At 37.7% G+C, this 26732-nt stretch overlaps 1 protein-coding gene across 7 annotated transcripts in view; it reads left to right on the top strand.

The window, feature by feature from the left end:
* GULP1 (GULP PTB domain containing engulfment adaptor 1) overlaps window positions 1-26732 on the top strand; it is a 128660-nt gene that overhangs the window by 50840 nt on the left and 51088 nt on the right. For all 7 annotated transcript variants that reach the window (XM_039381368.1, XM_039381371.1, XM_039381370.1 and 4 more), the window contains exon 3: window positions 11868-11929. In XM_039381368.1, coding sequence (XP_039237302.1) covers window positions 11868-11929 — 62 coding nt within the window. The remainder of the gene's footprint in view (window positions 1-11867; window positions 11930-26732) is intronic.

Consider the following 26732-nt stretch of genomic DNA (forward strand, 5'->3'; position numbering starts at 1 on the left):
TTAGATGGAGCATCAGAGATGCAGCTGTTTTTACTGTCAGCTTTACTGCTATTTTTCTCATTTGTTTGTAAGGTAGAAAATACTCAGCATTCATCCCTTTTTTTTTTTCTTATATTTTCATCTAAAGATCACTGAGTGTGATACACACTGAGCTGAAGCCCCTGTGTTAATAACTAGGTGTAACCTCAGTGGGACTAAGTGTAAATATTTTTGCTTATGTAAAAAGAATTTCTGCTTTGGCATGGATGTCAAAGCTGGAAATCAAAGGAATCTGCCCTCCCTTAGAACAACGTGCAATGGCAGCACCCCCCCTCGTGTAGTACATTCATTTTTTAAAGCCAGATAAATCAAGGGAAGGGAAGCCCAGAATGTCAGCAGGTGTTGGAAAAGGAAGATACACTTATTCCCAAAGGATACAGAACAGGATGAAAGATCATTTAATACCCCAGCAGCACAAAGAAATAAGTTAAATCCACAGCCTGTGCTCTTCTCTGCTGTATTTCCTTGTGTTGGTGTTTGTAACACCTCTGCCAAGGGAGCTGTAGCTCCCAGCTGCCAAGCTTCTTCCAGATCATCTGAGAGATCATTTCCAACATTTTTTTTAATTCTGGATTGATTTATCTGGGAAAGAAACTTGGGGTGTGTAGATTGTTTTATCTAGGAGACCCTATAACTTTTTTCCTTTTTTTTTTTTTAATAATTCCTTCTGATAATGTTTGAAACTCAGCCTCCCATGTTTCAGCAACAGACCAGTTGTGTTTCATGGGATATTCCCTCAGTGTTTTCACTTGCACTCAGAGCACTAAAATGCTCTTTCACTATTTCTTATTGCCCTTTGCAGTGTCTGCATCGTGCCTTTATGGTCAAATTGTGAAGCTGTATCCTCAATTTTCTGGGATCGTTTGAAGGCTCTGGATTCATTCCTTTGTTTTCATTTCATCGTGACAAAATTCTTTCTGACCTTACCTAAATTTTTGGAATTTCGTTGTATTCAAGGGCATTTGCATTGTTGTTCAGTCACTTTGGTGTGCTGTTCTCTTTATCCCAATTAAAAACAAAAAGCATCATATAAAAACTGCCAGGCACAATGAAATGCAGTTATTGTGGATTCTTGATAATGATTCAGACCCTGAACAGCCAGAAGAATTGAATACTGTCATCTGCTTATTTTACTCATAGAGATGCACATGACATTTCCATTCTCATATCCTAAGGAAAATCCAAATTTCAGTTAAGCAATTGTCAAGAATAAGTGAAAACTACATATTTTTCATGCAAATTGAAGTTCAGAAGAGCTTGGCTCTATCAATGTTCATGTCTAATAACTGCCTTTAAGAACAGGTTCAAACAGGTGCTGAACTTCCTTTATTATATTTGATTTTTCTTCCAGACCTCAGAGATACAACAATTTCCATATCTGTGCTTAGTGGAGTTAATTGTGGGTTTATTCTGCCCACAAGAGCGTGGATGGTTTGAGGAGTTGCCTATGGGAAAGCTCTGATTTCTCAAGCAGTTCTGTCTAAATCCAAACCACTCTCTGGGTTGCTGTACTGGGAGGGTTTTTGCAAAGTACAAGTTCACACCACCCTGTTACCTTGGAGCTACAAAAGCAATGGTTTCAAATATACAGGATTGTGAGGGGCATTTAAGTAGAGGTAGAGGTGGTACTTTCATAACAGACACATCTAAATTGTGCAGATTTATAGAATAAATGTCCCCTAATGTTCATTTTCATGGTCAGTCTATATGAGTTTTTTAATGTGATCCCTATAGAGGAGATAGTTCCTAGTTCCACAGCTCCTTATCTTTTTGCACGGGACAAGCTGGTGGCTGAAGTGACTTAGACTGTGCTGTACATGCTGACGAGTTCTTGTGCCACCAAGAACAAAACTTTCCTCTTAAATGTTCAGGAAATTATATAATTGACAAACACTGGTAAACAGAGAAAGAAGAGAAGCACTAAAATCAAGGTTTCTTTCTTTTTCTTTCTTTCCTTTTTTAAAATTATTTTTATTTTTTTGTGCTTTCACAAAAGAATTGCAATGAAATGTGAGTTGCTAAGAGTAGAAGGGAGCTCTTTTTAAAATTAGCCTTGATTCTTTACATGCAAAAGTTTCCCCTAGATATGTGACATGGAGTGTTTGCTGGGAGATGTGTTGTGGGAACAGCAGGTTTGTCATAAATCTTTAGAGCACAGACCCCCCACTTTCAGTATTACCAGGACATCATTTTGCAGCAAAGTTTTTTACTACAAATATTGTATCTAGAACTAGTACTCAGTGTAAGTTTATTTTTGAGGGTCATAGCCACTTACCTGACAAGGTGCTAAGTGCTCTGGCCTTAAAAAGTTGGTGCAACCTGAGATTTCACACAAAGCAGGACCAACACGGACAGTTTATATTTCCCCTTTAACTATTTTTACTTTCCTGATAGCCATTTTAGTTGAAGGCTTAATTGATATGCTTAAATCTCAAATTGAATAAAATCAAGCTGTCTGTCTTTCATCCTAATAACAGCAATGAAAAATGTAAAGTTTAAACCAATTCAACTTGTTTCAGGAAGTACTTAAACAAGTAATCATAAATATATGGAATCTTTTAGCAGTCCATGTTATGATGTCTGTTCTCATCTGTTATCCATGAGCTTGTATAACAGGGAAACAAACTTTATGAACTTATACTAACAAAAAAGATGTTTTCAGGTTTAAAGCTGACATTGGCACCTGCTGAAGTTGCACGTTTCAATATGAAAAAAACTTAGTTTAAAGCAACATAGCCCCTCTGTTGACTTCAATACAGGCTGGCTGGACTGAAAAATACTTGTTATGGAGAAAATTGTCCGTTGCAGATTTATTATATGACTGTACAAATTGTACAAAACCAAACGTTGTTTCTCATTCATTGAGCAATGAGTGCAGTAAACTCCATTGAAAAGATAGATTATCTTTTTTTTTAAGGATCTCTTTCCTTCTCCCACAAAACCAAATTGATGAACAACCTTAGATATGTTCTTGTTGCTTTCCTGTTATGACATAGGTTGTGAAAACATTTCTCTACCTACCACAGCATCGTGAGCTTGCTTTTGTACGTGAGCCAGATTTGGGTCACGAGGTTTGAAGAGTCCTCTTTATTTTTCATTTAATTTTTCCCTTAAGGTCAGGTGTGGCAGCATTCTCACTTTGAAATGCTGTAGTGGAAAAAGTCTGTAGTGCAGATGGAGATCAGTTCAAAATATGTTTACATCTTGAGAAATTCAGTCTCTCTTTTAAGTAGCTTAGGGATATTATTGTAATTATTAATGTAATTCTCCTGTAAGAGGTGTTTGTAAATGCTATATTGTGACATAATTTTTTTCTTATTCTTAGTGTGTTTGTATCTAAACTGAATAACTTGTTTGTCCTTAATTTATATGTGATTGTGTGATGTGATTTATTTGCATAAACAAAATAGAGAACATTAACTATGGGGGTTTTGTTTTGCTTATGTTTTTTAATGAATGGAAGTGTCTCTCACGGATGCATTTGGCACATTTTAGTGATTCTGCATCCTTCCATTCAAAGCCATTAGTTTAAGGACTGGTGCATACAGGTAAACAAAAATTAACTAGTATTTGTTGGCTTCTACCTCATCAGAAATGTGGAACAAAACTACTGTTCCTTCTAGACAAAGGCATATCTAAATAGGAAATTACTATCATCCAAACATGCTGTGAGCCAAAGATGGAAATTTTTTGAGTGACTCAAAATAGTGCCAAAATATAGGTATATATGTCTACTTTGGGCTAAATTTAGTACTGAATTACAATGTGTGAAGTCAGTGAGGTGGTGGAGGATGTAACAGTTAAATTTAGTTTTTTCATTATTGCACATCGATGGTCCTCCTTCACCCCATAATGAGTGTCAGCCTTAGTTTGCTTATTGCATGAAGTTCAATGTTGGTAGGAATCTACATTTTCTGGGTTTAGTTTTCCATATGATAGCAGTTCGTAAGGTTGGTAATTGGTGCCAATTACCAGCCCACGAGATGTAGATGGTCTTTATAGTGCTAAATAGAATATACTGAAGTAATGGCCTGTTTTAAATCATGGGTTTCAGCAATAACATTTCTGTGCAATGGCTTTTTATGAGTCTCATTTATGGAAGTGTAGACAGATGCATTTAATGGGCAGGGGCTGACATATAAAAGCACTGCAATCAAAGGTTTTAGGATGCTCTTTTATGTGAATGACCTGGCTATAATATGATCTTTGTTTTTATTATAAACATATGCTGCATTCCAGAGATGACAAATGTTTTATTTTTTCTCTGAATGAGCAGACAACAGGTGAAGGCCCAAAAGAGTGACAGGGATAAGTGCAGTCCTAAAGTAAATTATTTCATCCTGTCAGAAAGTATATTTCACATCAGGGATTTAAGCAAACAGGCTATTGTGTGCTGGACTTCCACATTATGAATAGTGATAAAAATCGTTGAGCAGGTGCTCACACAATGCTAAAGGCATGTAGGTAGTCACAATTTTCCAGATTGTGGTCTTCAGACGTTCCTCTGAATGCACTTCATCCTTTCATAGGGGAACTCATTGCCTTCCAGGAGAAAAAAGAAAAGAAAAGGAAAAAAAGAAAAGAAACGAAAACAAACAAGAAAAAACAAACCAAAACCCCCAAAACAAAAAACAAAAAAGCCAAAAAAACCACAACAAAAAACCACAACCAAAAAACCAAAACCAAGACTAGGTCTAAATCTCCTTCTCTGCCCCCACCTCAAAAAAGCTGCTGCTTGATGTTTGCAAGATTATTTTTTTTTATAAGAATTTTTTGGAGATCAAAGTCTGGTGGAAAAAGGCTTTTTTGTCTCACTTGTCCCAAAAACCTTCTTACTTTTGTAATATCTCCACAAAGAGGTCTTGTGTGTTCCAAACACTGCTCTTAGGGTTTCTAAATACGGGGTCTTGTGGAAAACCAGTATTCAGACACCAAGTCCCTTTTTTGGATTGATTTCTGAAGATGTTTTTTTTAGGTATCATCTGCACTGTTATATTGTTCTCCTTAGGCTATGGGGCACCCTTTCAAGTGTGCCAGCAAGGATACTTGCAGGGTTACCATCCTCATTTGGCAAGGACCAAATTGTATTCTGTTGGTGGGAAAAGGAAGTAGTTGGTCCTGCAGCGTGTGTTTGCAAACATTTTTATGCAACTGTACATATATTTATGGTGGTGGGGATATTGACAGCGTAACGAAAGCAAGAAGAGGACAGCTACGAATTGCGGATGAAAGAAAGGATACAGTGATGGCTTAGAGGGGAAGACAAACTGAGGATATGGGCTGGAGAAAAGTGTCAAATTGGATTCAGGGGGGGCATTGATGCAGGATAAGCCGGAGGGGAAGGGACGTGGCCAGGGGTTCACGAGTGGGCAGGGTCATTCGGGAAGGGCGTAGGGAAGGCCTTGGCAGCTGTGCCCGGGAAGGGTTAAGTGCAGAGGCAGGGAGGGAAGGGCCGTGAAGGGCGTACATGGAAGGGGAAAGTGAAGTCGAAGGCGAAGGTGAAGTTGACGGGCTGGAAGGCTTGCCTGGACTGACATGGTTCCGGGCCATGGTCCCGTGGGGTCCCTTCATTGTCCTTGGCCCGTTGGACCGGGACCGGGAACTGTGCCCTGTCCCGGGCCCTGCCTCGGACCTGGGCCCGGTCCCGTGCCCGTGCCCGGACCTTGCCCTTTCCGTGCCCTGGTGCCCGTGTTGGCCTGGCCCGTGGCCCTGCCCGGGACTGTCCCTGGCGTTGTCCCGGGCCCCGGCCCTTACCCCTGGCCCCGTCCCATTTCCCCTTGTCCCGGCCCCTCCCCTTCCCTTTCCCTTTCCCCTTCCCTTTCCCTTTCCCCTTCCCCTTCCCAAACCTTCCCAAACCTTTCCCATGAATAATAATAATAATAATTTCCTGTTGCCTACTTTATCTGTGTTATCTTCAAAAAAGTATCGCAGAAGTAATCTTATCTATTGCCTGCTTTAAAGAATATTCTCGGCAGGTTAATAATGATATTTACAACACGAACTATTTGTTACTTCTGCAAAATCTAAGGAGCTCCTTTCCAGGTTTCATAGGGATTTGTCTTATAAAGGTGTTGGAAAATTGCAAAGAACATCCAAAATAGGACACTTAGGAAAATACTGTTGTGTGAAATGTAACCATTTGGGTGTACCTTAGTCACAGAAGCAAGAGGAAGCTACAGATGTGCATACTGTAGTTGTTCTGACTGGTTGCTCTTTTCTTTCCACTTTGCACTTTAAAAAAGCTCCAATTAATCTTCTCTGTTACACTATTTCAATATTCTGCAATTAAAAAATTAAAATTATATCTTAACTGTACCAAGATGATTATTTATGTTGTTTTCCTCTATTTTACTGCACCTATGTAATGTTCTTACTGTAACAGTAAGTTCTTTAAAAACTTGCCTTTTAAATATTTTTACAAGTTTAATTGATACTCTTCCAAATTTATTTATTGGAATAATTCACTGAACTCTTGACTACAAAAGAGAAAGATGGAGTTGGAGGTTTGATCTCTACATACTTCTTAGTAAAACTTGTGAAAATGCAATCACTTAAATTATGTTATGCCAGTAATCTCTTTTTCAACTTCAACCAGAAGCTTTTATCAAAGACACAATGTAGCTCTTCTTGTGGTAAGAAGACCTGAGAGGTTAGAAGCTAAATAGCTCAGATTTATTTTTCTTGTTTTCCCCTTTGATTTAGGAAGCTGAACTTGTTAAAACCTCTTAACATCAACAAATGAGAAGCGTGAAAGCAAAGATTTGCTAATCACTGCACTAACATATTATTTTCATCCTATTTTCCTTTCTTGTCAAAACCTACATACGAGAATCCACATCTTAAAAATATACAGCATAAAATGTGTAGGTTATGCAGCAAATGTTAGTGTTGGAGGAAATGCAAATACAAGGCTTGTTTTAATTTTACAACTGTGCCAACCCAGCTTTCTATGGTACCATTTTGCAATTGTAGCAATCAGCTTTTTAAAACCCTTCATCAGGTCCTAAATACTATTAGAGAAGGACACAGAAAGGCAAAACGTTCTGCAAAGATCACTCTGCTCTAGGGAGATACAGCTCATGGCTTGGCAAAGAATAAATACATCTCCAAAGAACATTTTATGTCTGGGGAAAAAAAAAAAAAAGAAGAAAAGAAAAAGAAATAACAAAAGTAACTATTTTTGAACTATGTATATTAACGGATATTTTTCTCTATATGTGCCTAGGAAAGAATCTGCAATAATTTCAATTGCTTAATGATAGTAACCTGGTAATAACTTTAATAAATTACTGCTATTAGACACCCAGACTTTACTCAGTCATTCCTCTAGGAGGTGGCTGGAACAAATGCTACAGATGAACTAGGCAATAATTCAGGTATATTTATATTTGTTAATAGTATTTAGGTATTACATTCTGATGAAAACCCAGGTATCAAGCATTAAGTCTCACAGCTCAGCCTATCAGTTCATCTTTAGCCTGCAGTAATCAAGACAGATTCTACCTTGTTGTCTGACCAGCTTTAAGTGAGGCTTGTGGGAACCCACCTGTTTCTGCTGCAGTGCACAGTAAAGGAAATAATTTAGAAGGGTGACAGTTCTTTTATGTCCCATGGTGAAGGTTTTCTTTACAGAAAAAGAAATAATCTAGGAAAAATTAAAGATATAGGTACATATATACACACACTGAAGCAAAAAAGCTGTTTGTTCCCCGGGGCAGTAATACCCAGATACACTGATCTCGTGGGATGAGCTCTTCTTCAGGAGAGTGTTGTTAGACTGATTTGTCACATAAGATCTTTTTTCCATAGCAAGTTTTGTAAAACAGGAAGAAAAGACAGTTTCATGATGTTAGCAAGAAAAACATTCATTGATGTCAAAGAGATTTTGATTCTGTAAAGAATAAAGGCTTTAGTTTCTACCTTCTAGATACCACTGTGTTTTCACCACGGCACTGAAAAAAAGGACACATTGGTGTCCTTTCTCTTCATCATGTTAAGTGAGTGGCCACTAGGTCTCATATGATTTGATAAATGCTTTAGAAACATTAATTAATTAATGTTAATTAATTAATAATGAGAGGGGGCTTTAGGGAGGCAGTTAACTAAAACTGCAGTGTGAACATTCCACTCTATAATCTCTCTGGGCAGTCACAGGCAGAGAAATTAATCTCAAAGGGAGAACAATTTCTTGGCACTGTTATCTCTTTCCTTTTTGGTAGATAAATGGTCAGCTGGGCTGTTATCTAACCTAATGTTATCCTCCTCTGAGTGCAGCACAGTTGGGCTGGATACTTTATGAAGTCCCCAAGCCTGGTGACTTCAGTGTGTGATTTGTCAGTGTGTGATTTGTCAGCACGTTCCTCTTCCCCAGCTCTCAAGAGGCTTCAGGAATTGCTCACACCTGGGGCTCCCTGCTTGTGTGATGACCAAGCATTTGATATGAAATGCAGATTTAGAGTGGAAAGGGGCTGGTGTGATTGAAGGGGGGTTAGAAAGGAGTGAAGTCTCAATTCTGAGCAGCACCAATCCTCTGACCATGGCAGTGTCCCTCCTGCTGCCTCCACCCTTGCAATCCAATCTGTCAAAGCCAGGGTTAATTTGATGGAGTTTTCCCACTGCCCTGAGCAGACTAGTGTGTGCTGGCAGGGGCAAAACCTGAGAAGTTCTCACCCAAGTCAAATTCTCTTAAAAACTAGGTGGGCTGCTGTGCTGCTGCTCCAGGGGCTCTCTCAAAGCCTGTCAGCACACCATGCGTGTGAAGAGGTGGTGTGTGCAGACTACAGCCAGGATTACTGATTCTGCTTAAGCAGGGCTGTGGCTTATCCTGTGCCCTTGAAATCTGAATAATGACCCTTTTCTACATCTCCTGTACCACACAGCACCCGGATTCTTTGGCAAAACCACCACATGTTTAGGCTTTTACTTCTTAGAATTTCTGATACCTCATTCAAGCTAAGCTCCACGTAGGTTTTGATGGACTCTGAATGGCTCAAACTTACAATTCTCAAAAAAAACCTGGGCTCTTGTTTAAACTTTAATGTGAATGCAAAGGCAACCTAGGTTAAGAGCTTCAGACAAAATCTAAAATAACTGGTTTTCACCCAGCGTGATAGCATGAATCTCTTTTCACTTTCTGCTACTGCTAACATTAGATGCATGTGGTTGTCAAGTTTAGTTTTATCTAAGTTTTTGGCCCTTTCTTTAGGACTTATTGTTTTATTTAGTGTTAAGTGCCTAGAACTCCTGCTGCTCTGTAACTAATGAAACAATAATATGAACTGTGCTTTTCATTGTAAGGTTTCATATTTCGTTTGTTGCTTCGGAATGAATAATTAAACATTAAGCTGTGAAAACCCTTTAAAAATTAAATTAAAAAGTGAGGAACCTTGAAAACCACAAGCCACATCTACATCAGGTATTTAAACAAGTATCTGTTTTATAGGTTTTCTTTTTTCATGTTTTTCTGTTTATTAGGAGCAAAATGTCTGGTATTTCTCAACTGCTGTGAAATCAAACTAATTTTAAGCAGTATTTCAAACAGTTGCTGAGGGTGGTACAAGTCCAAAATCAGAACTTACAATTCAGAAGGAAACGCTGGTAATGACATTCCTTGTAATAGCCTGATTTTTTGTGTGTCTTTGCTACCCCCATGAATTTTGCCTTATATTGATTTTGTTTAGTGTTAAGAGTTCTATCAGAAGTGCCACCACTGCAATAATTACTTGCCTCTAGGAAACGGGCTTCTAGTGGAAAACTTTATGTCTCAATGTCTGCAGATCTACATCTGGATGTTGGAAATGCTGGTTGCTGGCTCACTATTTTAGTCAGCAGCACAAGACATCGTAAAATCCAGGCATCTTTTTGCTGCCCTGCTGAGTTGCTGATTTCCTTTTGAGCTGAGAGTGCTCATCCGTATTTCCTAACCTTCCTCCTAACTAGGGTTGCCAAGAGCTGTGGCAACACTTGCCTGGCAGTGTTATTCCCAGCTGGAATCCCTCTAACATTACAGTTGGAGTTTGATGGGCAACCTGACGATTTCACAGAAACGTTTAAAGTCAGGCTTTGTACCTAGTAAGAGCACTGGAAAGACTACCAGATGCTTAAGACCAGCATTTCTCACTTGGTTCCCAAACTAATAATTTTTTTTCAGATTTGAACTTGCCCTACTCCGGGATGGGAAGAAGGAAGAAGGAAACATTTGCAAGGAATAGTTAGTGTCACTGGTACCTGTCGAATCAATTGTCTGCTTATAAAATTGCTTTAGAAGCTACAGCCCGTTCACTTGTTTGTGTCAGTACTAGGCATGAAATAAATGGAGCAGCTTTTGATATCATGTTCAAATAGAAATCAGGTTTCAGGTCTTAAAATACTCTGGGAAATGAGTTCTTGGTTCTGGTATTCCAATCACAGGCCACAAATGAAAGGAAGAGCCATTTCAGTGCATAACTGTACTCCTGGGTGCTGCTGAATGGACAAATCATTCTTCCTTAATTAAGAAGTGATAATATCACTCTTCAGTAATGGAGCTGAACCTTACTGTCATCTAGAATGAAATTTGCTTAAAGACAAGACATCTCCCCCAGCTTTGCTGTTCTGACCCTGTCAGAGTGGTGACTGTGGTGAAAATCTTGTTTTAACAGTTTTCTTCCTTCTAAAATGCTAAAATATTTTGTTGTTGCTTTAGTGTCAACAAGTGCCACGGCTTTTGCTCTTCAATGGTTTGAAGTGACAAAGGATTTTATTCTTCTTATGTATAAGTAACAAAAAAGTTAGTAATTGCTCAAACTGCAATTCCCAATAAAGGCAAAGGGAATTGTCTGTGAATATCCAAGGGTAGAACTTTGCTTTAGGCTATTACTCTATTACTTAATTCAATAAAGTTCCAGATTTGTGACTTTTAATTCATGCTAATTTAAAACAGGATACTCTCAAATTAGAAAATACTACTAAATATTCAGTGTGTTCTATATAAAATACTACTTGATGTTACAGAATCTCTCATGTGGGTGGTAATGCAATTTAGTATTTTGGAACATATTTTATTTTTTCTTAAACACTCTCAAATGAGAGAACTTTAAAAAAAACTTTTCTAGACTTGTAATAAAAAGAAGCTTTTTCTAGCATTTGGAATTCCACCTTAAGTTATGTAGAACATTCAGAAAGGGCATTCAAATAAGGAGGGAAGAGTATTTGATGAATAATTACAGAATCTCATGTCACCATATGAAACATCCAGTGGGAAAATAAGAGAATAGCACAGTCTTGTGGTGCGAAAATTAAAGAAAAGTAAACAAATTTATTTAAGGTATGTAAGAAAAGATTAAAGAAAACCTGAACTTGTGAATCAGTGAATCTGATGTGCTTTCTCTTTCTTGTAAGGGCTTTTTCCTATCAGTTATAGCTTTGATAATTTTTCTTGTGTCTTGATAATTCACCCGAAAAAGCACATAATTCCTAAAAAAAAAAGAGTCTTTAGAAGCACACCATAGAGTCAGTGCTTTAACCAACAGCAGGATGCAGAAAATACTGATCTGAAGCAGGAACAGCAAACAACCTTTGACCAATAAATACATTTGGGGGGAGGAGTTGGAATTCTTATGATAAATTAAGTCGCTTAAAATGGAGAATGTGCCCAAGAGAAATAACTAAGTTCTTTCATCTAATGTTTGGGAAGGTGTGAGATATCTCCCTCCAGCCCCAATAACTACTGCATACATACTTTTCAGAGTAAAAGGAGGGTGGTTGTTATTTTCCAGATGGATACTATTATAGTTAAATTAACAATTGAATAACCTATTCAGTGCCTCTTTTATTTTGCTTTTCTGTAGACAAGACATGGATGCACACTCCTGAAGCCTTATCAAAGCATTATATTCCCTATAATGCAAAGGTAAGAAAATATGAAATTATATTCTGCTCATGCTTTCAGAAGGCAGTACATTCTATCTTGTTTTTAATTTGAAAACTGCAGAGACACGATTTTGCCAAATGACACAATGAAGAAAAACTTAGTAAATGTCTGGTTTGCAGGTCTCCTATTTTTAATGACCAATTGATCTTTGTTCTGAATGTGATGGCTTTCTGGAGAGCAAATCAGTTTTCCTCTTCTGCTTGATGCTGTTTCCTTTTAATGGATGCTAAATGGATGGAAATTTTGAGTGCAAAGGAATTTAACATCAGGCTGCACGCTTACAGTACTTTAAAAATTAAAATTAATGGCAGAAACTTCTTTTGAACAATAGCAAAGGCAATGAATAACGATCCTACCTGCTGGATATATGGAAATGTCAAATACTCGGGAAATGTGGTGGAATAATAATGGCATTTTTGCATAGTAAAACCAGAAGTCTTACTCATGTTTTCTTATCTCAATTACAACATAATTCTGCAATAGTGTTTCAATTTCTCTAATGACATCCGCTGACAGGAAATGCATCTTAGTTAAATAACAACTTAGGAAATAGTTTGCTAAAAGGAGGAGGGAACATGCAGTAATCAGCATAACTCAGAGTAAACTGAGTAACCAGCTGTGACTTGCTGAAACTGCGAGGGTAATTCAATAAGATTCCATGGTGGTCTGTTCTGGATAAGGTCCTTCTGTGATCGGTGTTTCTTAATATAAAAACACTAATTAAAATAATCTTAGTAAGATTTTTGTATTTTTTAATGTTAAAAATGTTATTTCTTAATATGCACTTTAAAATATTATTTAAGAAGCCAGGAATCAGGTTCCTGTATGAGTATTCCCTGCTGTTGTGTTTGCAATTTTCCTTTACTTAGTGTTGCCACAAAGCGAGCAGGAGTTTGGAGTGGAAATTTGAGTCTCGTTCAGTTCCTTGCCAGGGTTTGAACTTGTTTTTGTCTGTGTGTCCTCAAACTGAATTTTTGACCAAAGAGTATATTACCATTTAACTGTGCAGCCTTGCCAGACACCTTGGCTTTATATTACATTTTTAGAGGGAGGATTACTTGCTGCGGTGACTGTGCCATCTGTTTTAACAGCAAGCTGAAGCTATGAGTTGGTTTTTTTAATGCACTGAACAGTGACTGCTCATTTGTGGTCTTTAAGAGAAAAAAAGAAACCTCCTTCATATTTCACATCTCATTGTCTTGGTGAAGAACATATCTTGTGAGTAGGTGCAGGAAAAAAAATCAGAATAAAGAAAAGGGTGATAAGATGGAGGCAACTGTTGAAGCAACAGCATTAGCAGCTTCTGGAGTAGAAGAAAGGGATAGAGAATTCCTGTCTAGAGGAAGTCTGTTCTCAGCCTGGTTAGAAGACTCCTGGTCCAGAAAAGGCTGATATGTGCCTAAGTGTCCTCTCCAGTTGTGCTCCTGTTTATTGTGGGTTCTGACCTTACAGGGCCTCCTTGAGCTCTCGCGTCTGTCAGAATAGTTGCAGGAGTCTGCAGTGCACTATAGCATGTGTTGGGTTTGGTTTGGCTGGTTGGGGGTTGGTTTGTTTGTTTTTTAAGAAATTTACCCTTTTTTTTTTTTTTGTTGGATCACAGTAAAAAATTATTATTTAGAACTATCAGTAATTTGATTCAAAGCAAGCGAAAAATTGCTCCACTCCGTAACTGAGATTGTGAGGTACCCATACCCTTTATTTTTATGGACACCTGGTATAAATTTGCACAGCTTTTATGAGGTTAGCTGGCATATGCAGACATTATTAAATCTAGATGATATTTCCACCTCAATCCTCAAGCACACTTCTCATTAAGTTTTGCAATATTTTTCATTTTAAGAGGAAAACACATATCTGTTAGTACCTTATTTGGGTTTTGTAACGTTTTGATTTTAACTGAAATATCACATTGATTTCATAACTTGTAACTACACTGCGAAATAATGATTAAAGACTCAGAAAGCACTCATAAAGCAAGTATTGAACAAGTCTCATTGATTTTTTTTTTCTAAATATTCGTATTGTTCCACTTCCAGTTCCATGACATTCTACTCCTGTATCTTCTCTATTTGTTGCGAGGAAAAAGCAACACTTTATCTGATTTATTTCAAAAGGTAATTGTGTGAGTGAAGAATGACATGTTCAGAAAATCAAATCAATTTGATGGAAAGCAATACCAGAGATGTTCTTTGTCCACGGGCAAGTGAGCTGTGTTCTGCTACAGAGTTTTCTGAATGCAGATTGCTGTGGGTGGAAATGTGTTTTCTTCAAAAGACACAAAAATCGTTTCTCTGACACTAATCTCCAGAGATGATCAGACAAAGGAGAGCTTAATGGGAAAGTGAGATTTTGTTGATACCTAAGACATCTTTGGGAATTAAAGAAAGCTTGTTGATAAAATGCAGTTCGTAAGTTGACTGTTGTTAGAAAAGGATCCTAACAAAGTTAACTGGAAATTAAAAGAACCCTGCAATACAGACAACTGGCCTTTTTTTCCTGCCAGTTGGAGAGGACTTTTTAATAGAGAATTAGTAATGTCTTGTTATCTCTTAGAACATACACCCTCAGGATGATTTATGTCGATAATCCTCTTTGTGAGAAAACACGAGCAGAGTTGTTCTTATGGCAGTAAAATCCAGGAGCCATGAGCCCCATAAGGAAACTCTTAAATATAAAAGCATCTTAATTCTCTCTCTCCTTTCCAATGCTCCTCATGGTACTTGTTATTTTGAAATTTCCTGGCTTTGGCATTGTTTGGTGTATGGGGTAAGATGATGAGGGTTTGGGTGTCTTTGCTGTTTGTTTGGTTTTCTTTGATTTTTTTGTTTGGGATTTTTTGTGATTTTTTGTTTGGTTGGTTTCTGTTTGGTTGGGTTTTGTTTGGGTTTTTTGTTTGTTTTTTTGTTGTTGTTGTTGTTTTGTTTTTGTCATTGTTTTGGATTCGGTGTTTTTTGGTGTTTTGTTGGTTTGGGGATTTTTTTTCCCCCAAATCTTGCTGATGTCCCTAGTCTTAATACCGTGGAAGGCATTGATAATGACTCCACATATTTCAGTACGCTCTGGATATGAAATCTTGTCTTACTGAAGCCAGAATTTTGACATCTGTTTGTGATCCTGTATTTTTATAACTATGTCACTCCAAATGAAAGCATATAGGTCACACTTTTTTTCTTCCCAAAAAGATAGTTTAGAATCTTCATAGTATCAAAACTGGACTCATTCTGATGTAGTGGCATGGCAGTTTTAATGTTCCCAGAGAAGAGACATAAATAAATTTTAAGGCAACCCTAAACTTTCCTGTGTTCCTTAATTAAGAATAGATACTTGTGTTATTTTCCATACTGCAGGGAAAAAAGTTCTCTTTTGCTTTTAAGTTAGTTCTCTTGACTTGAGGCCTGCTTCCTTTCTGCAAAACAAAAGCGATCAAAGTGTGACTTTTATAACAGAGTCTGACTGCAACCTTAAAAGTGGCCTGGTTGTTGTCATCCCCTAACTGATAGAATCATAGAATCATAGAATCAGCTGGGTTGGAAGGGACCTCCAAGATCATCAAGTCCAACCCTTGATCCACTACCACTGTGGTTACTAGACCGTGGCACTAAGTACTACCCTGAGCCTTTCTGCACAAAAACTCGCCCAAAACAGCAATGTTTGCTGTGTCTCTCCGTAGTAATTGTGTATGTAATCCCCTTCATAGTTACATGTTTGTTTTTTTGACTTATATCAACTTTCCACACGTGCAGCTTTTCCCTTTGGCGGATCAGAGGCTCTGCTTTGCACGCCCGCTGTTTGCGTTGGCTGCTGCTGTCGGAGGGAGTCACAGCAGCTCTGACCTTGCACCAGGCTGAGGAGCTGCTGTTCTGCATGACATGAGGGCAGTGTTGAACTCCAGGGAGTTTATTTTACCAAGAGATGTGACGTCTTTACATCCGCTTTAAAACTTACTTTATTGTCATGTGCATACTTATGGTTCTCGACGTAGTTTAAATTTGAAACGTTAAAGTGAAATGAACAGCCACAAAAAAAAAAAAAAATTAGAAATGGTTGGACTCAATCTTGGAAGTCTTTTCCAACCAAAATGATTTTGTAATAAAAGACCTAGTACTATTAGTCTTCACTTCAGTAGAATAAACAATTTATTTAGGTCTTCAACTTTCGTAATTTCTTATTCCTTGTGCTTTTTTATCACTGAAGAATGGTAGATAATGCTTTTCTGGACAGGATTCATAGGTCAAATGATGTAACCACTGTAGCAGAGCTCTAGGTGCAGTTATGTCTTTTGAATATCTGCATATCCCTGTCATTAGTGTACAGTATTGTCAAAGCCATGTTTTCACGACATAAACTGCACTTCCTCTAAAAAATTTTGTTGCTGCTGTAGCAATTCTCTTTTTCTATCCAGTCAGCTTATTACAGAATGATCACGATTTTATGTCAGTAAAAATAATTAATGAAAAAATGTCAAAGAGAAAATTGTATGTGGCTTTTCCAAGATGCAAGGTACACAATTAATAATTACACCTGAAGTTCTGTGATGGGGTTAGATATAGCAGGATATTTTAAACAATATATGAAAATGCTGAAAATTAGAAACTAATGAAATAGAAGAGGGCATTACAAGAAATAGTTTTCCTACATTTATTATGATTAGAATTAATAACTTAATACCAATTAACTTTCATTAGAGTATCAAAATGCCTTGGATATGATCTTAATTACTTTAGTGTTTAAGCAGAAGAAAAATGGATATTGCGAAAACACCCAAATGAGATAGGAAAGCAGAAAATTGTAATTTTACATTGCAGTCATTAAACTTGGATCTCATTATACCAAAGATGAATAGTTGCATAGTTGGAATGTAAAATATTTAGAGTCTGCAACAAGTACTGTCGACAGACTTCTCTGCTTAAGGGAAATGGACCTGCCTGTTCTATCTTCCTTTAAGTGGGAGAGTGGAAAAGGGTAGGATTATATCCACAGATCTACAAAATAAATGACTGGGATGCAGAAGAATTGTATCTAAACTTTCAACAGTAACAAACATCATGTCACCCAAGTAGCTGCAGGAGGACAGCGGCATTTTAAGTGTTCAGCGTGAGTAGTTTCAGTTGCCATTTGTCTCGCTGGAAACTGGTGAATATTTCAGCCTCCTTAAAATCTGAACTTTTGTGATTTCCTCAGAAAGCTCGGTGGGGCACTGAGTGCTTTTGAAAAGCTGTCAGTCTGCACTGCCTGAGGTCGAACAGCCAGTTTGTGAAGAGGCAAGAATTAAATCTGCACCTTCCGAGTCTTGGTCCAATCTTTGGAGCACAAACCCAGCCCTCATTTCAACAGTGGATCACTGTACAGGAATGGAAGCTGAATAATATTTGCAGACAAGTTTTACATCTCATCTGCATATGAATCCACACGGATTCAAAGATGGTATGAAGGCACGCTGGGTATGTTGGGTAGCCCACAATGCCCTGACACATCAGCACGTCAGGATCAGTTTGCAGAATTCACAGGCTTGTGGTGTGTCTAGGCATTTGCACCTAGAGTTTCATCCTTCATGTCCATTTACCATTGCTGTGGAAAATGTGACTTGTCCACAGTTGGAGTACTGGCATCTTTTACAGCTGAACAATGACTGAGAAGTTTGGAAAAAATTTGCAGAATAGCAAGTGGTTTTGACTCACGTGCAGACTCTTTCCAGGTTTTTGTAGCCCTACATCAGTGTAAAATACCCAGCTGCACAACTTCAGGCTCTGTAGATCATTATAACTCTCCAGAACATGATCTGCTTCAAGAAATAAATGAAGTTTATTAGCAATTCCAGTTTTTCTTCCTTAAAATCCATTTGTGTATAATAATGCAAGAGAGCTTAGTATAATGTGTGATGTTTCATTTCTTTTCCTCTCTCAGGAAAAGCAACCAATGTGTATTTCAGTGAAATGTCTTTGGTAGATTTTAGTAAAAAAAATAAATTAAAAAGAGTTCATTTAAGTGTGAGATAAAAAATAGCGATCATGTGGGTCAATACTTTATAAACTGCGACTGAAAGACAAAACAGAAGCTTTTGATCTATTCTCCAAAGCTCTTGTCTTTTCTCAGGTTCTGCTTGTCTCTTCATAAGCTCCATTTTCCTTGAAATTTCTAAGTACTGGGTGACATAACTTCAGTGTGAAACATTTGCAATGCAAGTAAGTGATGGAAGCTATAATTCCATGGCAAAAATCAAAAATAGATCATACCAATTAATGGCAGTGTGTGGATCTGAGAAGTATTTTAAGTCCCTCTCTCAGTAATGTATTAAGGAGTATGTTAAAACTGTAATGCAGGAGGATGAAGGCAGAGCCCCCAGTCTGCATTGAAGCTGATCTTCAACCTCCCACAACCCTGGGGTATTCCCTATTTCAAGCAAGTTTTAGGATTCCTTTGTATCCAAGGAGTTTTTCTCTCACATATATTGCCTTCTCAACCATTCTCTTTAACACCTTGGCTGCTTAATTACAGTCCTTTTTCTTTATCTCTGATTTTGAGCAGTCTAAGTTGCATTTCTCTTATCAAAGAAAAATTATTTTTTAACAGTTAAGAGCTTTAGACATTTTTTTTTTGTAGAACGTTCCAGAATCAGTTATTTGGCACTCAGATATAATATCTAAAAACTACAACCTGGATTTGAAAATGCAAAGCTGCAAGAGATTTAGCTCATTGTTGGATTTTGAAACACCTTCAATTTTAGAAAAATGGAATGTCCTAGTGGGATTGGTCTCTTCTCCGAGGTAACAAGTGACAGCACAAGAGGAAAAGGCCTCAAGTTGTGCCAGGGGATGTTGAGATGGATGTTAGGGGAACTTTCTTCACTGGAAGGGTGGTCAGACATTAGAACAGGCTGTCCGGGGAAGTGGTGGAATCAGCATCCCTGAAAGCGTCCAAACAAATGTGTGGATGTGGCACCTGGGGACATGGGTTCGCGGTGAACGTGGCAGTTCTGGGTTAACAGTTGCACTCGATGATCCTAAAGGCCCTTTCCAGCCTGAAGCATTCTAAGATTCAGTATCAAACACAGCATCTAAAGCATATTTCTAAAGATAACATGTCAACTAAAAGTTTAAAAGCAAGTTTTGAATGGTCACATTACTGACCTTCCCCAGCATCTGTCTCAAAAGAGTTGAGCAATGAGACTGTTGAGACAAAAGACTCAAAATCAAGGGTAAGCTTTGTAACAACTTTAACAATGTAATTTTCTTATTCTTCAAAATCTTGTTCAAACTCACAGGTTTGTCCAAACAGAATTAACTAAACAAAAAAGAGTGTGCAAAGGAAAAGCATGGGTACTCCAAAGACCTCAGGGTCAGCAAAGATTTGCTCAACTCTCCACATCCCTTTCAGTTCCTTCCCTGTTGCTGATATTTATTCCCCTGCCTCTTCTTAAATCTGCTTGAGGCTGCCAATTAGCCTCATTAGCATGCCCTCCAGGCTTCCCTCTGCACAGTTCTACTGCCACGTGAGCTGTCAGCTCTGAGAATGGGAGGTTTCTGTAAGGAGGCCTTTCAGCCTCTGGACTGTCGAGTGAGTTGCGTGTCTGACACTGGAATTAATTGGCTGTGGAGTTCAAACATCTGGATTATTGTGCTCCTGGGCTAGCTGGCCCACAGCTGCTTGTAGATTGTTTTGCTTTAAATCAGAATCAGGCCTGCAGATGATTTAACTCTTTCTCATCTCCCATTTTTTTTTTTTTTTTTTTTGACAGAGCTGAGTATTTCTCTTTGCTCAGCCTTTCCCTGTGCATGGAATGACTGCCTTCTTACATCTTCTGTTAACAAAAAATCATTAGGATGCTTTCCCAAAATAAACTAGAAACAGAGCTGGTTTATAGAAAATCAGAGGACGGCACAACTTTTTGAACAGAAACTTCTACAAGGGCATAGAGTTTTAAAAACAAAAACAAGACTATGAGAATCTGTCCAACAGCCAGGCTGTTCATCATTCAGGAAAATTTTCACATATATGATCTCCATGAGGATTCATCCTTAATAAACCATCGGACAAGCCACCAGCTGCAGTGTCTGACTTCATTAACTTTAATAAAATAGTTATGTACACCAGTCAGCTGTGGATCCTGGAGTGTAATGAATATTTCTCTCAGAAATGCCTCCTTCAGATTATTGTGATTCAGAAAGTGTAAAGCCAACCCTGGTCCATATTAAAAAACATTTTGAACTTTGAACATGAGGATTTTAGGTGAAATTCAATAGTGGAACTAGTCATTTTTGGTTTGGAATATTGCAAAGAAGAAATATTTGCATGAACTAATTTGTAAAGCTTTGTTAAAATGTTTGCATCGTAAAAATTATTATTTACCACTAAAAGGAAGTGTCTAAACCTTCATTTTTTTTCCCTTCTGCATAGTTTGACATAAGTAATATTTTCTTCATTCCCTTAAGGGAAATCAAATCTAGTAATTTCCCACTGTTTTCTAGTTGTTTTTTTCAATTTGTTGCCGTAGTATTACTGAAAAGTGGGGGAAATGTAGAAAGAAGGATGTCCATCAATCTTATATGTGTGGAACCAAGAGTTGCATTTGAAGGAACAGATAATTTGAGCCATGGAGTGGAAAGGTCCCTAAACCCTCCCTTGTCCTGTTGCTGTAGCACCTGGTGCTTCTGAGGAGGCAGATGCCAGGAGAACAGGGATAAGTAACTCAGCAAATCACATTACTTAGACCTAAAAGATTAAATGGGAGGGAAAGCTTGTCTACTTATGAAAATAGGTTTACTGCTGAAAATATCCATTCAAGTCAGGAATGTGTCGGTCTTCCTAAGCCAGAATTTAGGGGCTGTGCCTCAACTTGCAGTTTATGAGGAATTGAGGACCTGCAACTATTAAAATCAGGCACCTTCTCAAAATGAAAAACCATTCAACAAAATTTCACGTGCATTCTTAACGTTCAAATTAATTTTAAAAGCTTTAAAACCACTCATGGGTTTGGGGTTTGAGTTTAGGGTTTTGAAGAGAGGGAGATGGGAAAGTTGGACCTTTTGACATGTTTGGAGTTTTTTTATTATTTTAAAAATTAAAGATCCCTCTGTTAATTTTGTGCTGCTTATACCTTTTTATTCATATTAGTTTTTACTGTTTGATGCGTACAAGAAAGAATAGAGTTCAATGTTTTATATTGATTTTCAGCAGTAGCTTTCAGAGGTTCCAGCTGAAATTGTGCTGTGCATTTCCAAGAGGTTACTGCAATTTATCACAGTTCATTAGATCATAAATTCTTTGAAGCTAAGGGCTATCTTTTTGATGTTTGTACAGCCTCTAGAATAATGAGACTGAGGCTCTAGATGTGACCCTGATGCAAATAGTCAGAGATCAAAGCTCAGAATAAGCAGGCACCAGAAGACCTTGGATTTGGCTCTCATGAGCTTTTTCTCAGTTGGGATAATGAAATGATAATGCAGATAAGAAATGGGTGAGTTATTATCCTCAGTTTAAAGATAATGAAGGAAAGGAAGTAATGCTGAAGGTTTTCTGCATATCTGCCCCAAATCTGTTCTCACATCAGATCCCAAATTTTGAATTTTACTTCCATGCCTTGAGCTCAAGATTAAATGTGTTCTCCATACCTACTCTCTGAGTGGAAAGGATTAGGTTGCTATTTAGAGAGGACCCCAAATCCTTGTATGAAGGTTTTTTAAATATACTGTTTTCTAGTTCGATGTTCACCTAGTTATGTATCACTATAATGATCTAGGCTAGACTGATTTTACTAGTTCAGCAGCAGATTGAGGTCTTTTATTGGAAAGCATAATATTTTTTATGAAGTAAGAAGTGAAAGCCAAAGTAAGTGTCGGACTAATTGCCATAGTAAAATAATTTTCATATTACTTTCCATCTCAGTTATGTTCTGTTGAAACAGTTCATCAACAGATGTCCATCACATCTGCTGATGGATCTCAGGCCATGCTAATAGTAGTTTTATTTAATATCTGACACTGTCAGGTTGAAGTAGTCACTATTATATATTTTTGTATTTTGCTAAAATAATCATGCTAATAAAAAAAAATCAGTTTTCTAAGTTATACTGTGTAGCAGGAAGCACATATATTTAGGTAATGCTCTGCAAATTTGTTACATATTCAGAAAGGTAGCTTAAAGAGGCAATTCTTTCTGTTCCAAATATTATTTTAAAATAAATTACTCTTATCCTGGCTGGCTTTTGAAAAACCTCTGACATCAATATAGTTCAAGTGCCTGAAGGGCAGGTGTCGAATTATGGTGATCACATCTGTTTTACAGTTCTATTTCATGCGAGATTATGTGGAGAAAAGGCAATTTCTTCTACAAAATAGATTAGCAAGAGAGAATATAGCCATTACTTGGCTATCCCAGTCAAATATTCTCTGAAAATTTCTGGGGGTATTTTGTGAATGTAGTAACTCAGAAGAACATCTACAGGTGTCATTTGTGTGAAATTATCAATACATTTAAAGTAGGAGATGGAGCTTAGGAAATAGTTTGTAGGAGCAAGTTAAAAAATGATATTTTTAGTTAGACATGTACGTTTTTTTAGCTGCTTATACCAAAATATTTCTATTAATTTCTGTGTATATAGCACTTAGTTTAGCACATTCTTGTAATTATCCATCTGTTTATGAATTACTGTTCACATACTGACTCAGTATATTTCCCCACAAATATAAAAATTAACCTCATTCTTGCTTTACGGATGAAGTGGTTCCCAGTATAGAAAATATATAGTTTAGGGGAAAAAAAAAGAAAAGAAAAAACAACAAAGAAAAAACAACAAAAAGGTAGTTCACACTTCATGTTCCTGTCCTCTAATACACCTCAGCACCCGTAGGTGTCCTGTGGTGTCTATTATCTTGCACATAGAATGTATGTAGAAATCATTTGCTACACACCAAAGTAGTTATAATACTAGAATTTAAGGAGCAGATTATCTTCTTGATAATCATAGCTTAAAAAAACAAAACCAAAAAATCCCAGATTGTCTTCAAAATTTGGGTTCCAGGAAAAAAAATACCAAAAGTCATATTAAACCTCTAGGCTGCTAAAGCACTGGCTCTACACGTTCACAGCTCTTTCTCCAGAATAACCATTTTCTGGTGTGCTGCTTGTCCTCTGTTTGACAGCCCATTGATTCTATGAATCAAGAATTAAAACAGGAGTCATTTATTCTAATTATGGTGCAGTAAGGCTCACAGTATTAAAAGTCCTGATGCAGTGCCCTTAAAATAGGCAATTTCTTATTTCACATTAAACTGGAAAAGGTCTTTAATAAACTTAGAGTCATGGATAATAGCTATTTGTTCCTATTACTGAGGCTACTTGTGTTTGAATGAGGGTTCCTAACTGTGACTTCTTCTGGTTTTTGTCCCACAGGAATTCCTGTTTCTGTGTTTATAATGTCATTGCATGTTGCCGTGGCAAAAGTGTGACAGTACAAGTTCAGCATTATCATGTTAGTCGAGGACAAAGAAGGTAGAAATTAGAGAAAAATAAACTTTAATCGCAAAAGTGGGAAGCGTCTGTGGAATTTTATCTCTGCTTTTATAAGATAGCGTTTTCCAGTACAAAGGAGTAACTTCAATACTTTTTCATTTGTATTTAGACATACTCTGTGTTTCCAGTTTTTGCTTTTACATATGAATTTCTTCCAGAACTTGCAGGGTTTAATTACACTGAGCAGGGGAAGGCTGTAATAATTTTCCATCCAGCTTCAGTCTGAAGAAGATTACTGCAAGCCAAACACAGAATTGCACAATTCCACTTTGAGCTGGCACATGGGAACTCCTGGCTGTTCTTGGGGATGTTGTTATGAGAGGAAGGATCTGAAGCCTGTGCTCAAAGTCATGCCTGGCAGTGAAGTCATCTGGGAAACATCTCTCTGAAGGAGCTCCTGCAATGATGTCATGGCCTGTTTACTTGGGTGGCTCAGAGGTTCTGAGTTGATCAAAATGCTCCCAGTTTTAGAAAGTTTCACCTTCTTAATAAAGCAGAGTGGTTTTACCAGCTTTATGAATAGAGATTGCTTTTGTTATTTAACACTTGGGCATCACTGCTTGTTTCTTCGTGAGGGTTCTTTGTCATCTCAGTTCAGTTTTCACTGTCCTTGGGGAGGTTTTGTCTGACAGGCCTACTCTTTGCAACAGGAAAAAAAGAGTCAGCAGGACAGATGGAGCTTGAGAACACGGAGTTCAAGTTTAACTTGCTATATTTTGTGAACAAAAGTGAGATATCCTGCAGTATGCTAACACAGAGCTGACCAGTGCGTGCTAGGAATGGTGGCTTTCGGAAAGTCAGTGCATTGATAGAGCAGAGGAGAACAGAGCCAAAAACTAGGACAGCAGTTTTGCATAACTTATACAGGGTGTTAAAGTTGTTATAAAAATACCAGCACTTGGGATCTTGATCTTGCTGTCCCTTTAACTGTGTAGCATTTTACGAGATAGGCGAGTTTTTTTGAGGGAGTAGAGGATGTGAGAATCTGTCCTTTCTGTACTGGAATGCCAAAGAAAATTAACTTTTTGGAGGGATAGAATAGTGTGTTTTCATAAGTAGTAACAACTAAAATGTTTTTTCATACAGTGGGGCAGGGAAGTTTTACCAGATTCTTGCTGAGCATCATTCTCAGACTCTAAGTAGGAGGTAAATCAAAGGTGGTCTCTGTGTTCTGAAGTTTCTAACAGTACAATTCACATCTTTGCAAAAGAGTCTGTAGATGTAGTAGAGCTGTTGCATTACTTCAGTGGAATGTAGGAGTTGTTGCAATCGTGTCTTATGGTTAAGGTAAATTCAATCACTGCATTGGCATCTGGTTTATGAAAACAAAAAGAAAAAAGCAGCAAATTATGTTGACTTTCTTACATTAAGTTATTTGAAAATGACTTAGTGAAAATAGTATTTCAGTAAATTTGAGGGCTTTGTCAGATTTTACTACTTTCACAGAGAAATGATGATTGAGTTGAATCAAATTCCTGTGGTGCAGAACTAAATCTAATGTCTAATTATGGGCTTGTAAGGCTGAAAAATGTTATTATGCACTTCTAAATCTGAAAATTTAGTATTTCAAATAGTGAATACGTATCATTTTTAGATGGCTCTTTTCAGTGAAGGTAAATTACATATTTTTTTACTGGAAACAGTCCAGTCAGAAATTTTTTTGAGTCATTCAAGCAGCATGATGTGTCTTCAGTGAGGAGGTATCAGAGGCACTTCATGTTTGGAATATCCTTTTTAAATGAAGTGTCAGGTTTGATATTTAGTTCCGTTTTCCTTGTCTGGATACAGAATGGTTCTTGTGCTTGTGCAGGTACTCTTTTCTGTGCACAGGCATCTTCAGCCTTCACTGAATATTGGTTCAATAATAATAATTCTTACAGAAATAAAGAAGTACTATGTTTTAAAGATTGAACGGTGAATTTAGAGCTGCCAGTTCTTAGTTCTTAGAGGTCAGAAACTAAATAGAACCTAAACTAATGTGAGAGTAAGAACAGAGGTTTGCAGGAGCTGACAAGGATGTTCAGCATCTCCAGTTGGACGGCTCAGTCGTTTGCTGTGCAAGTCAGAAGGAACTCAGAAAGATCACACACAGGGTGAAGCTGGATCACATTAGTCAGCAGTGTGCTCATTTGATGTGTTTTCTCTTGTTAGTCATCCTGAAGCTTTCAGGCAGTAACAAAGATACACCACAGGAGGCTCAGCAGAGTTGTGAGTAGCAGTGGAGAAACAGAAGGTTTGATGCCGTTGTTTGATGTTAGATGAGTCTGTGTTAGGTGTCAATAGTTCGAGTACTGAAGCAAAAGAGCTGTAATAACTTGAGGAAGGTGCCTTTGGATAACCCACAGATGTTCCCTGGCGCAGTAAAAGGAGCTGACAGATGTTTCTACCAAAAGAAAAGAAAGAGTAAATAATCTGTTCACATGTAAAAGCAAAAACTGGAAACACAGAGGATGAAGTTTGGAAGTATGTTGTTCTTTAATTTACTCCTTCATTATGTCCATAAATGGAGTGTGGGTTGGATCTTAGGAAAAGATTCTTCCCCCAGAATGTGGTTGGGCACTGAACAGGCTCCCCAGGGCAGTGGGCACAGCACCAAGGCTGCCAGAGTTCAAGAAGTGTTTGGATGATGCTCTCAGGCCCATGGTGGGATCCCTGTGCAGGGTCAGGAGTTGGACTTTAGGGTATTGATGGGCCCCTTCCAACTCAGAATCTTCTATAATTCTATGACTTTACTCAACCTCTGAGTGCAGGATTCTTTCATGTGGAGGCTAAAGACCATTGCAGCACACATGAAGAAAGAATGCTGTCAGAAGAATGCATGTGACCCAGTCACAACCAGGGAATATATGATCAGAAATTACTTTTTTTTTTCCTAGTGATAAATTTGCTCTCAGTACCATCTTCCCCTTCCCTTGTTTATTATATGCCAAATATTATTTATCAGTTATGGGAAGTGCACCTGGAACTAAAGTGAAAAGAAGCCTTCAGCATGATATACTACTAGTATTAGCATCACTGTCATTTGTGGACTGTTAAAATGTTCCTTTTTAAGCCCTTTCCCCATACATCAGAAGTTTTTAAAGAATTATCTAAAAATTTCTTGATCTCCTTAGATTCTTTTTCCTAGAAGCTCCTGAAATGCTGCAGAGATTTGATGCACTGAAGAAATGCTGAATGTTTTTTCCTGTACAACTGGTGTTTTCCACAGTGGCAGTCTTGACAAGACAAATGTTTTACCTTTTCTGCTTTTTTCTGTATACCACCCTGCTCTTAT

The sequence above is a fragment of the Pipra filicauda genome, unplaced genomic scaffold (assembly GCF_003945595.2).
Source record: "Pipra filicauda isolate LSUMZ 115617 unplaced genomic scaffold, ASM394559v2 scaffold21_size4447388_pilon, whole genome shotgun sequence".
NCBI lineage: Eukaryota > Metazoa > Chordata > Aves > Passeriformes > Pipridae > Pipra > Pipra filicauda.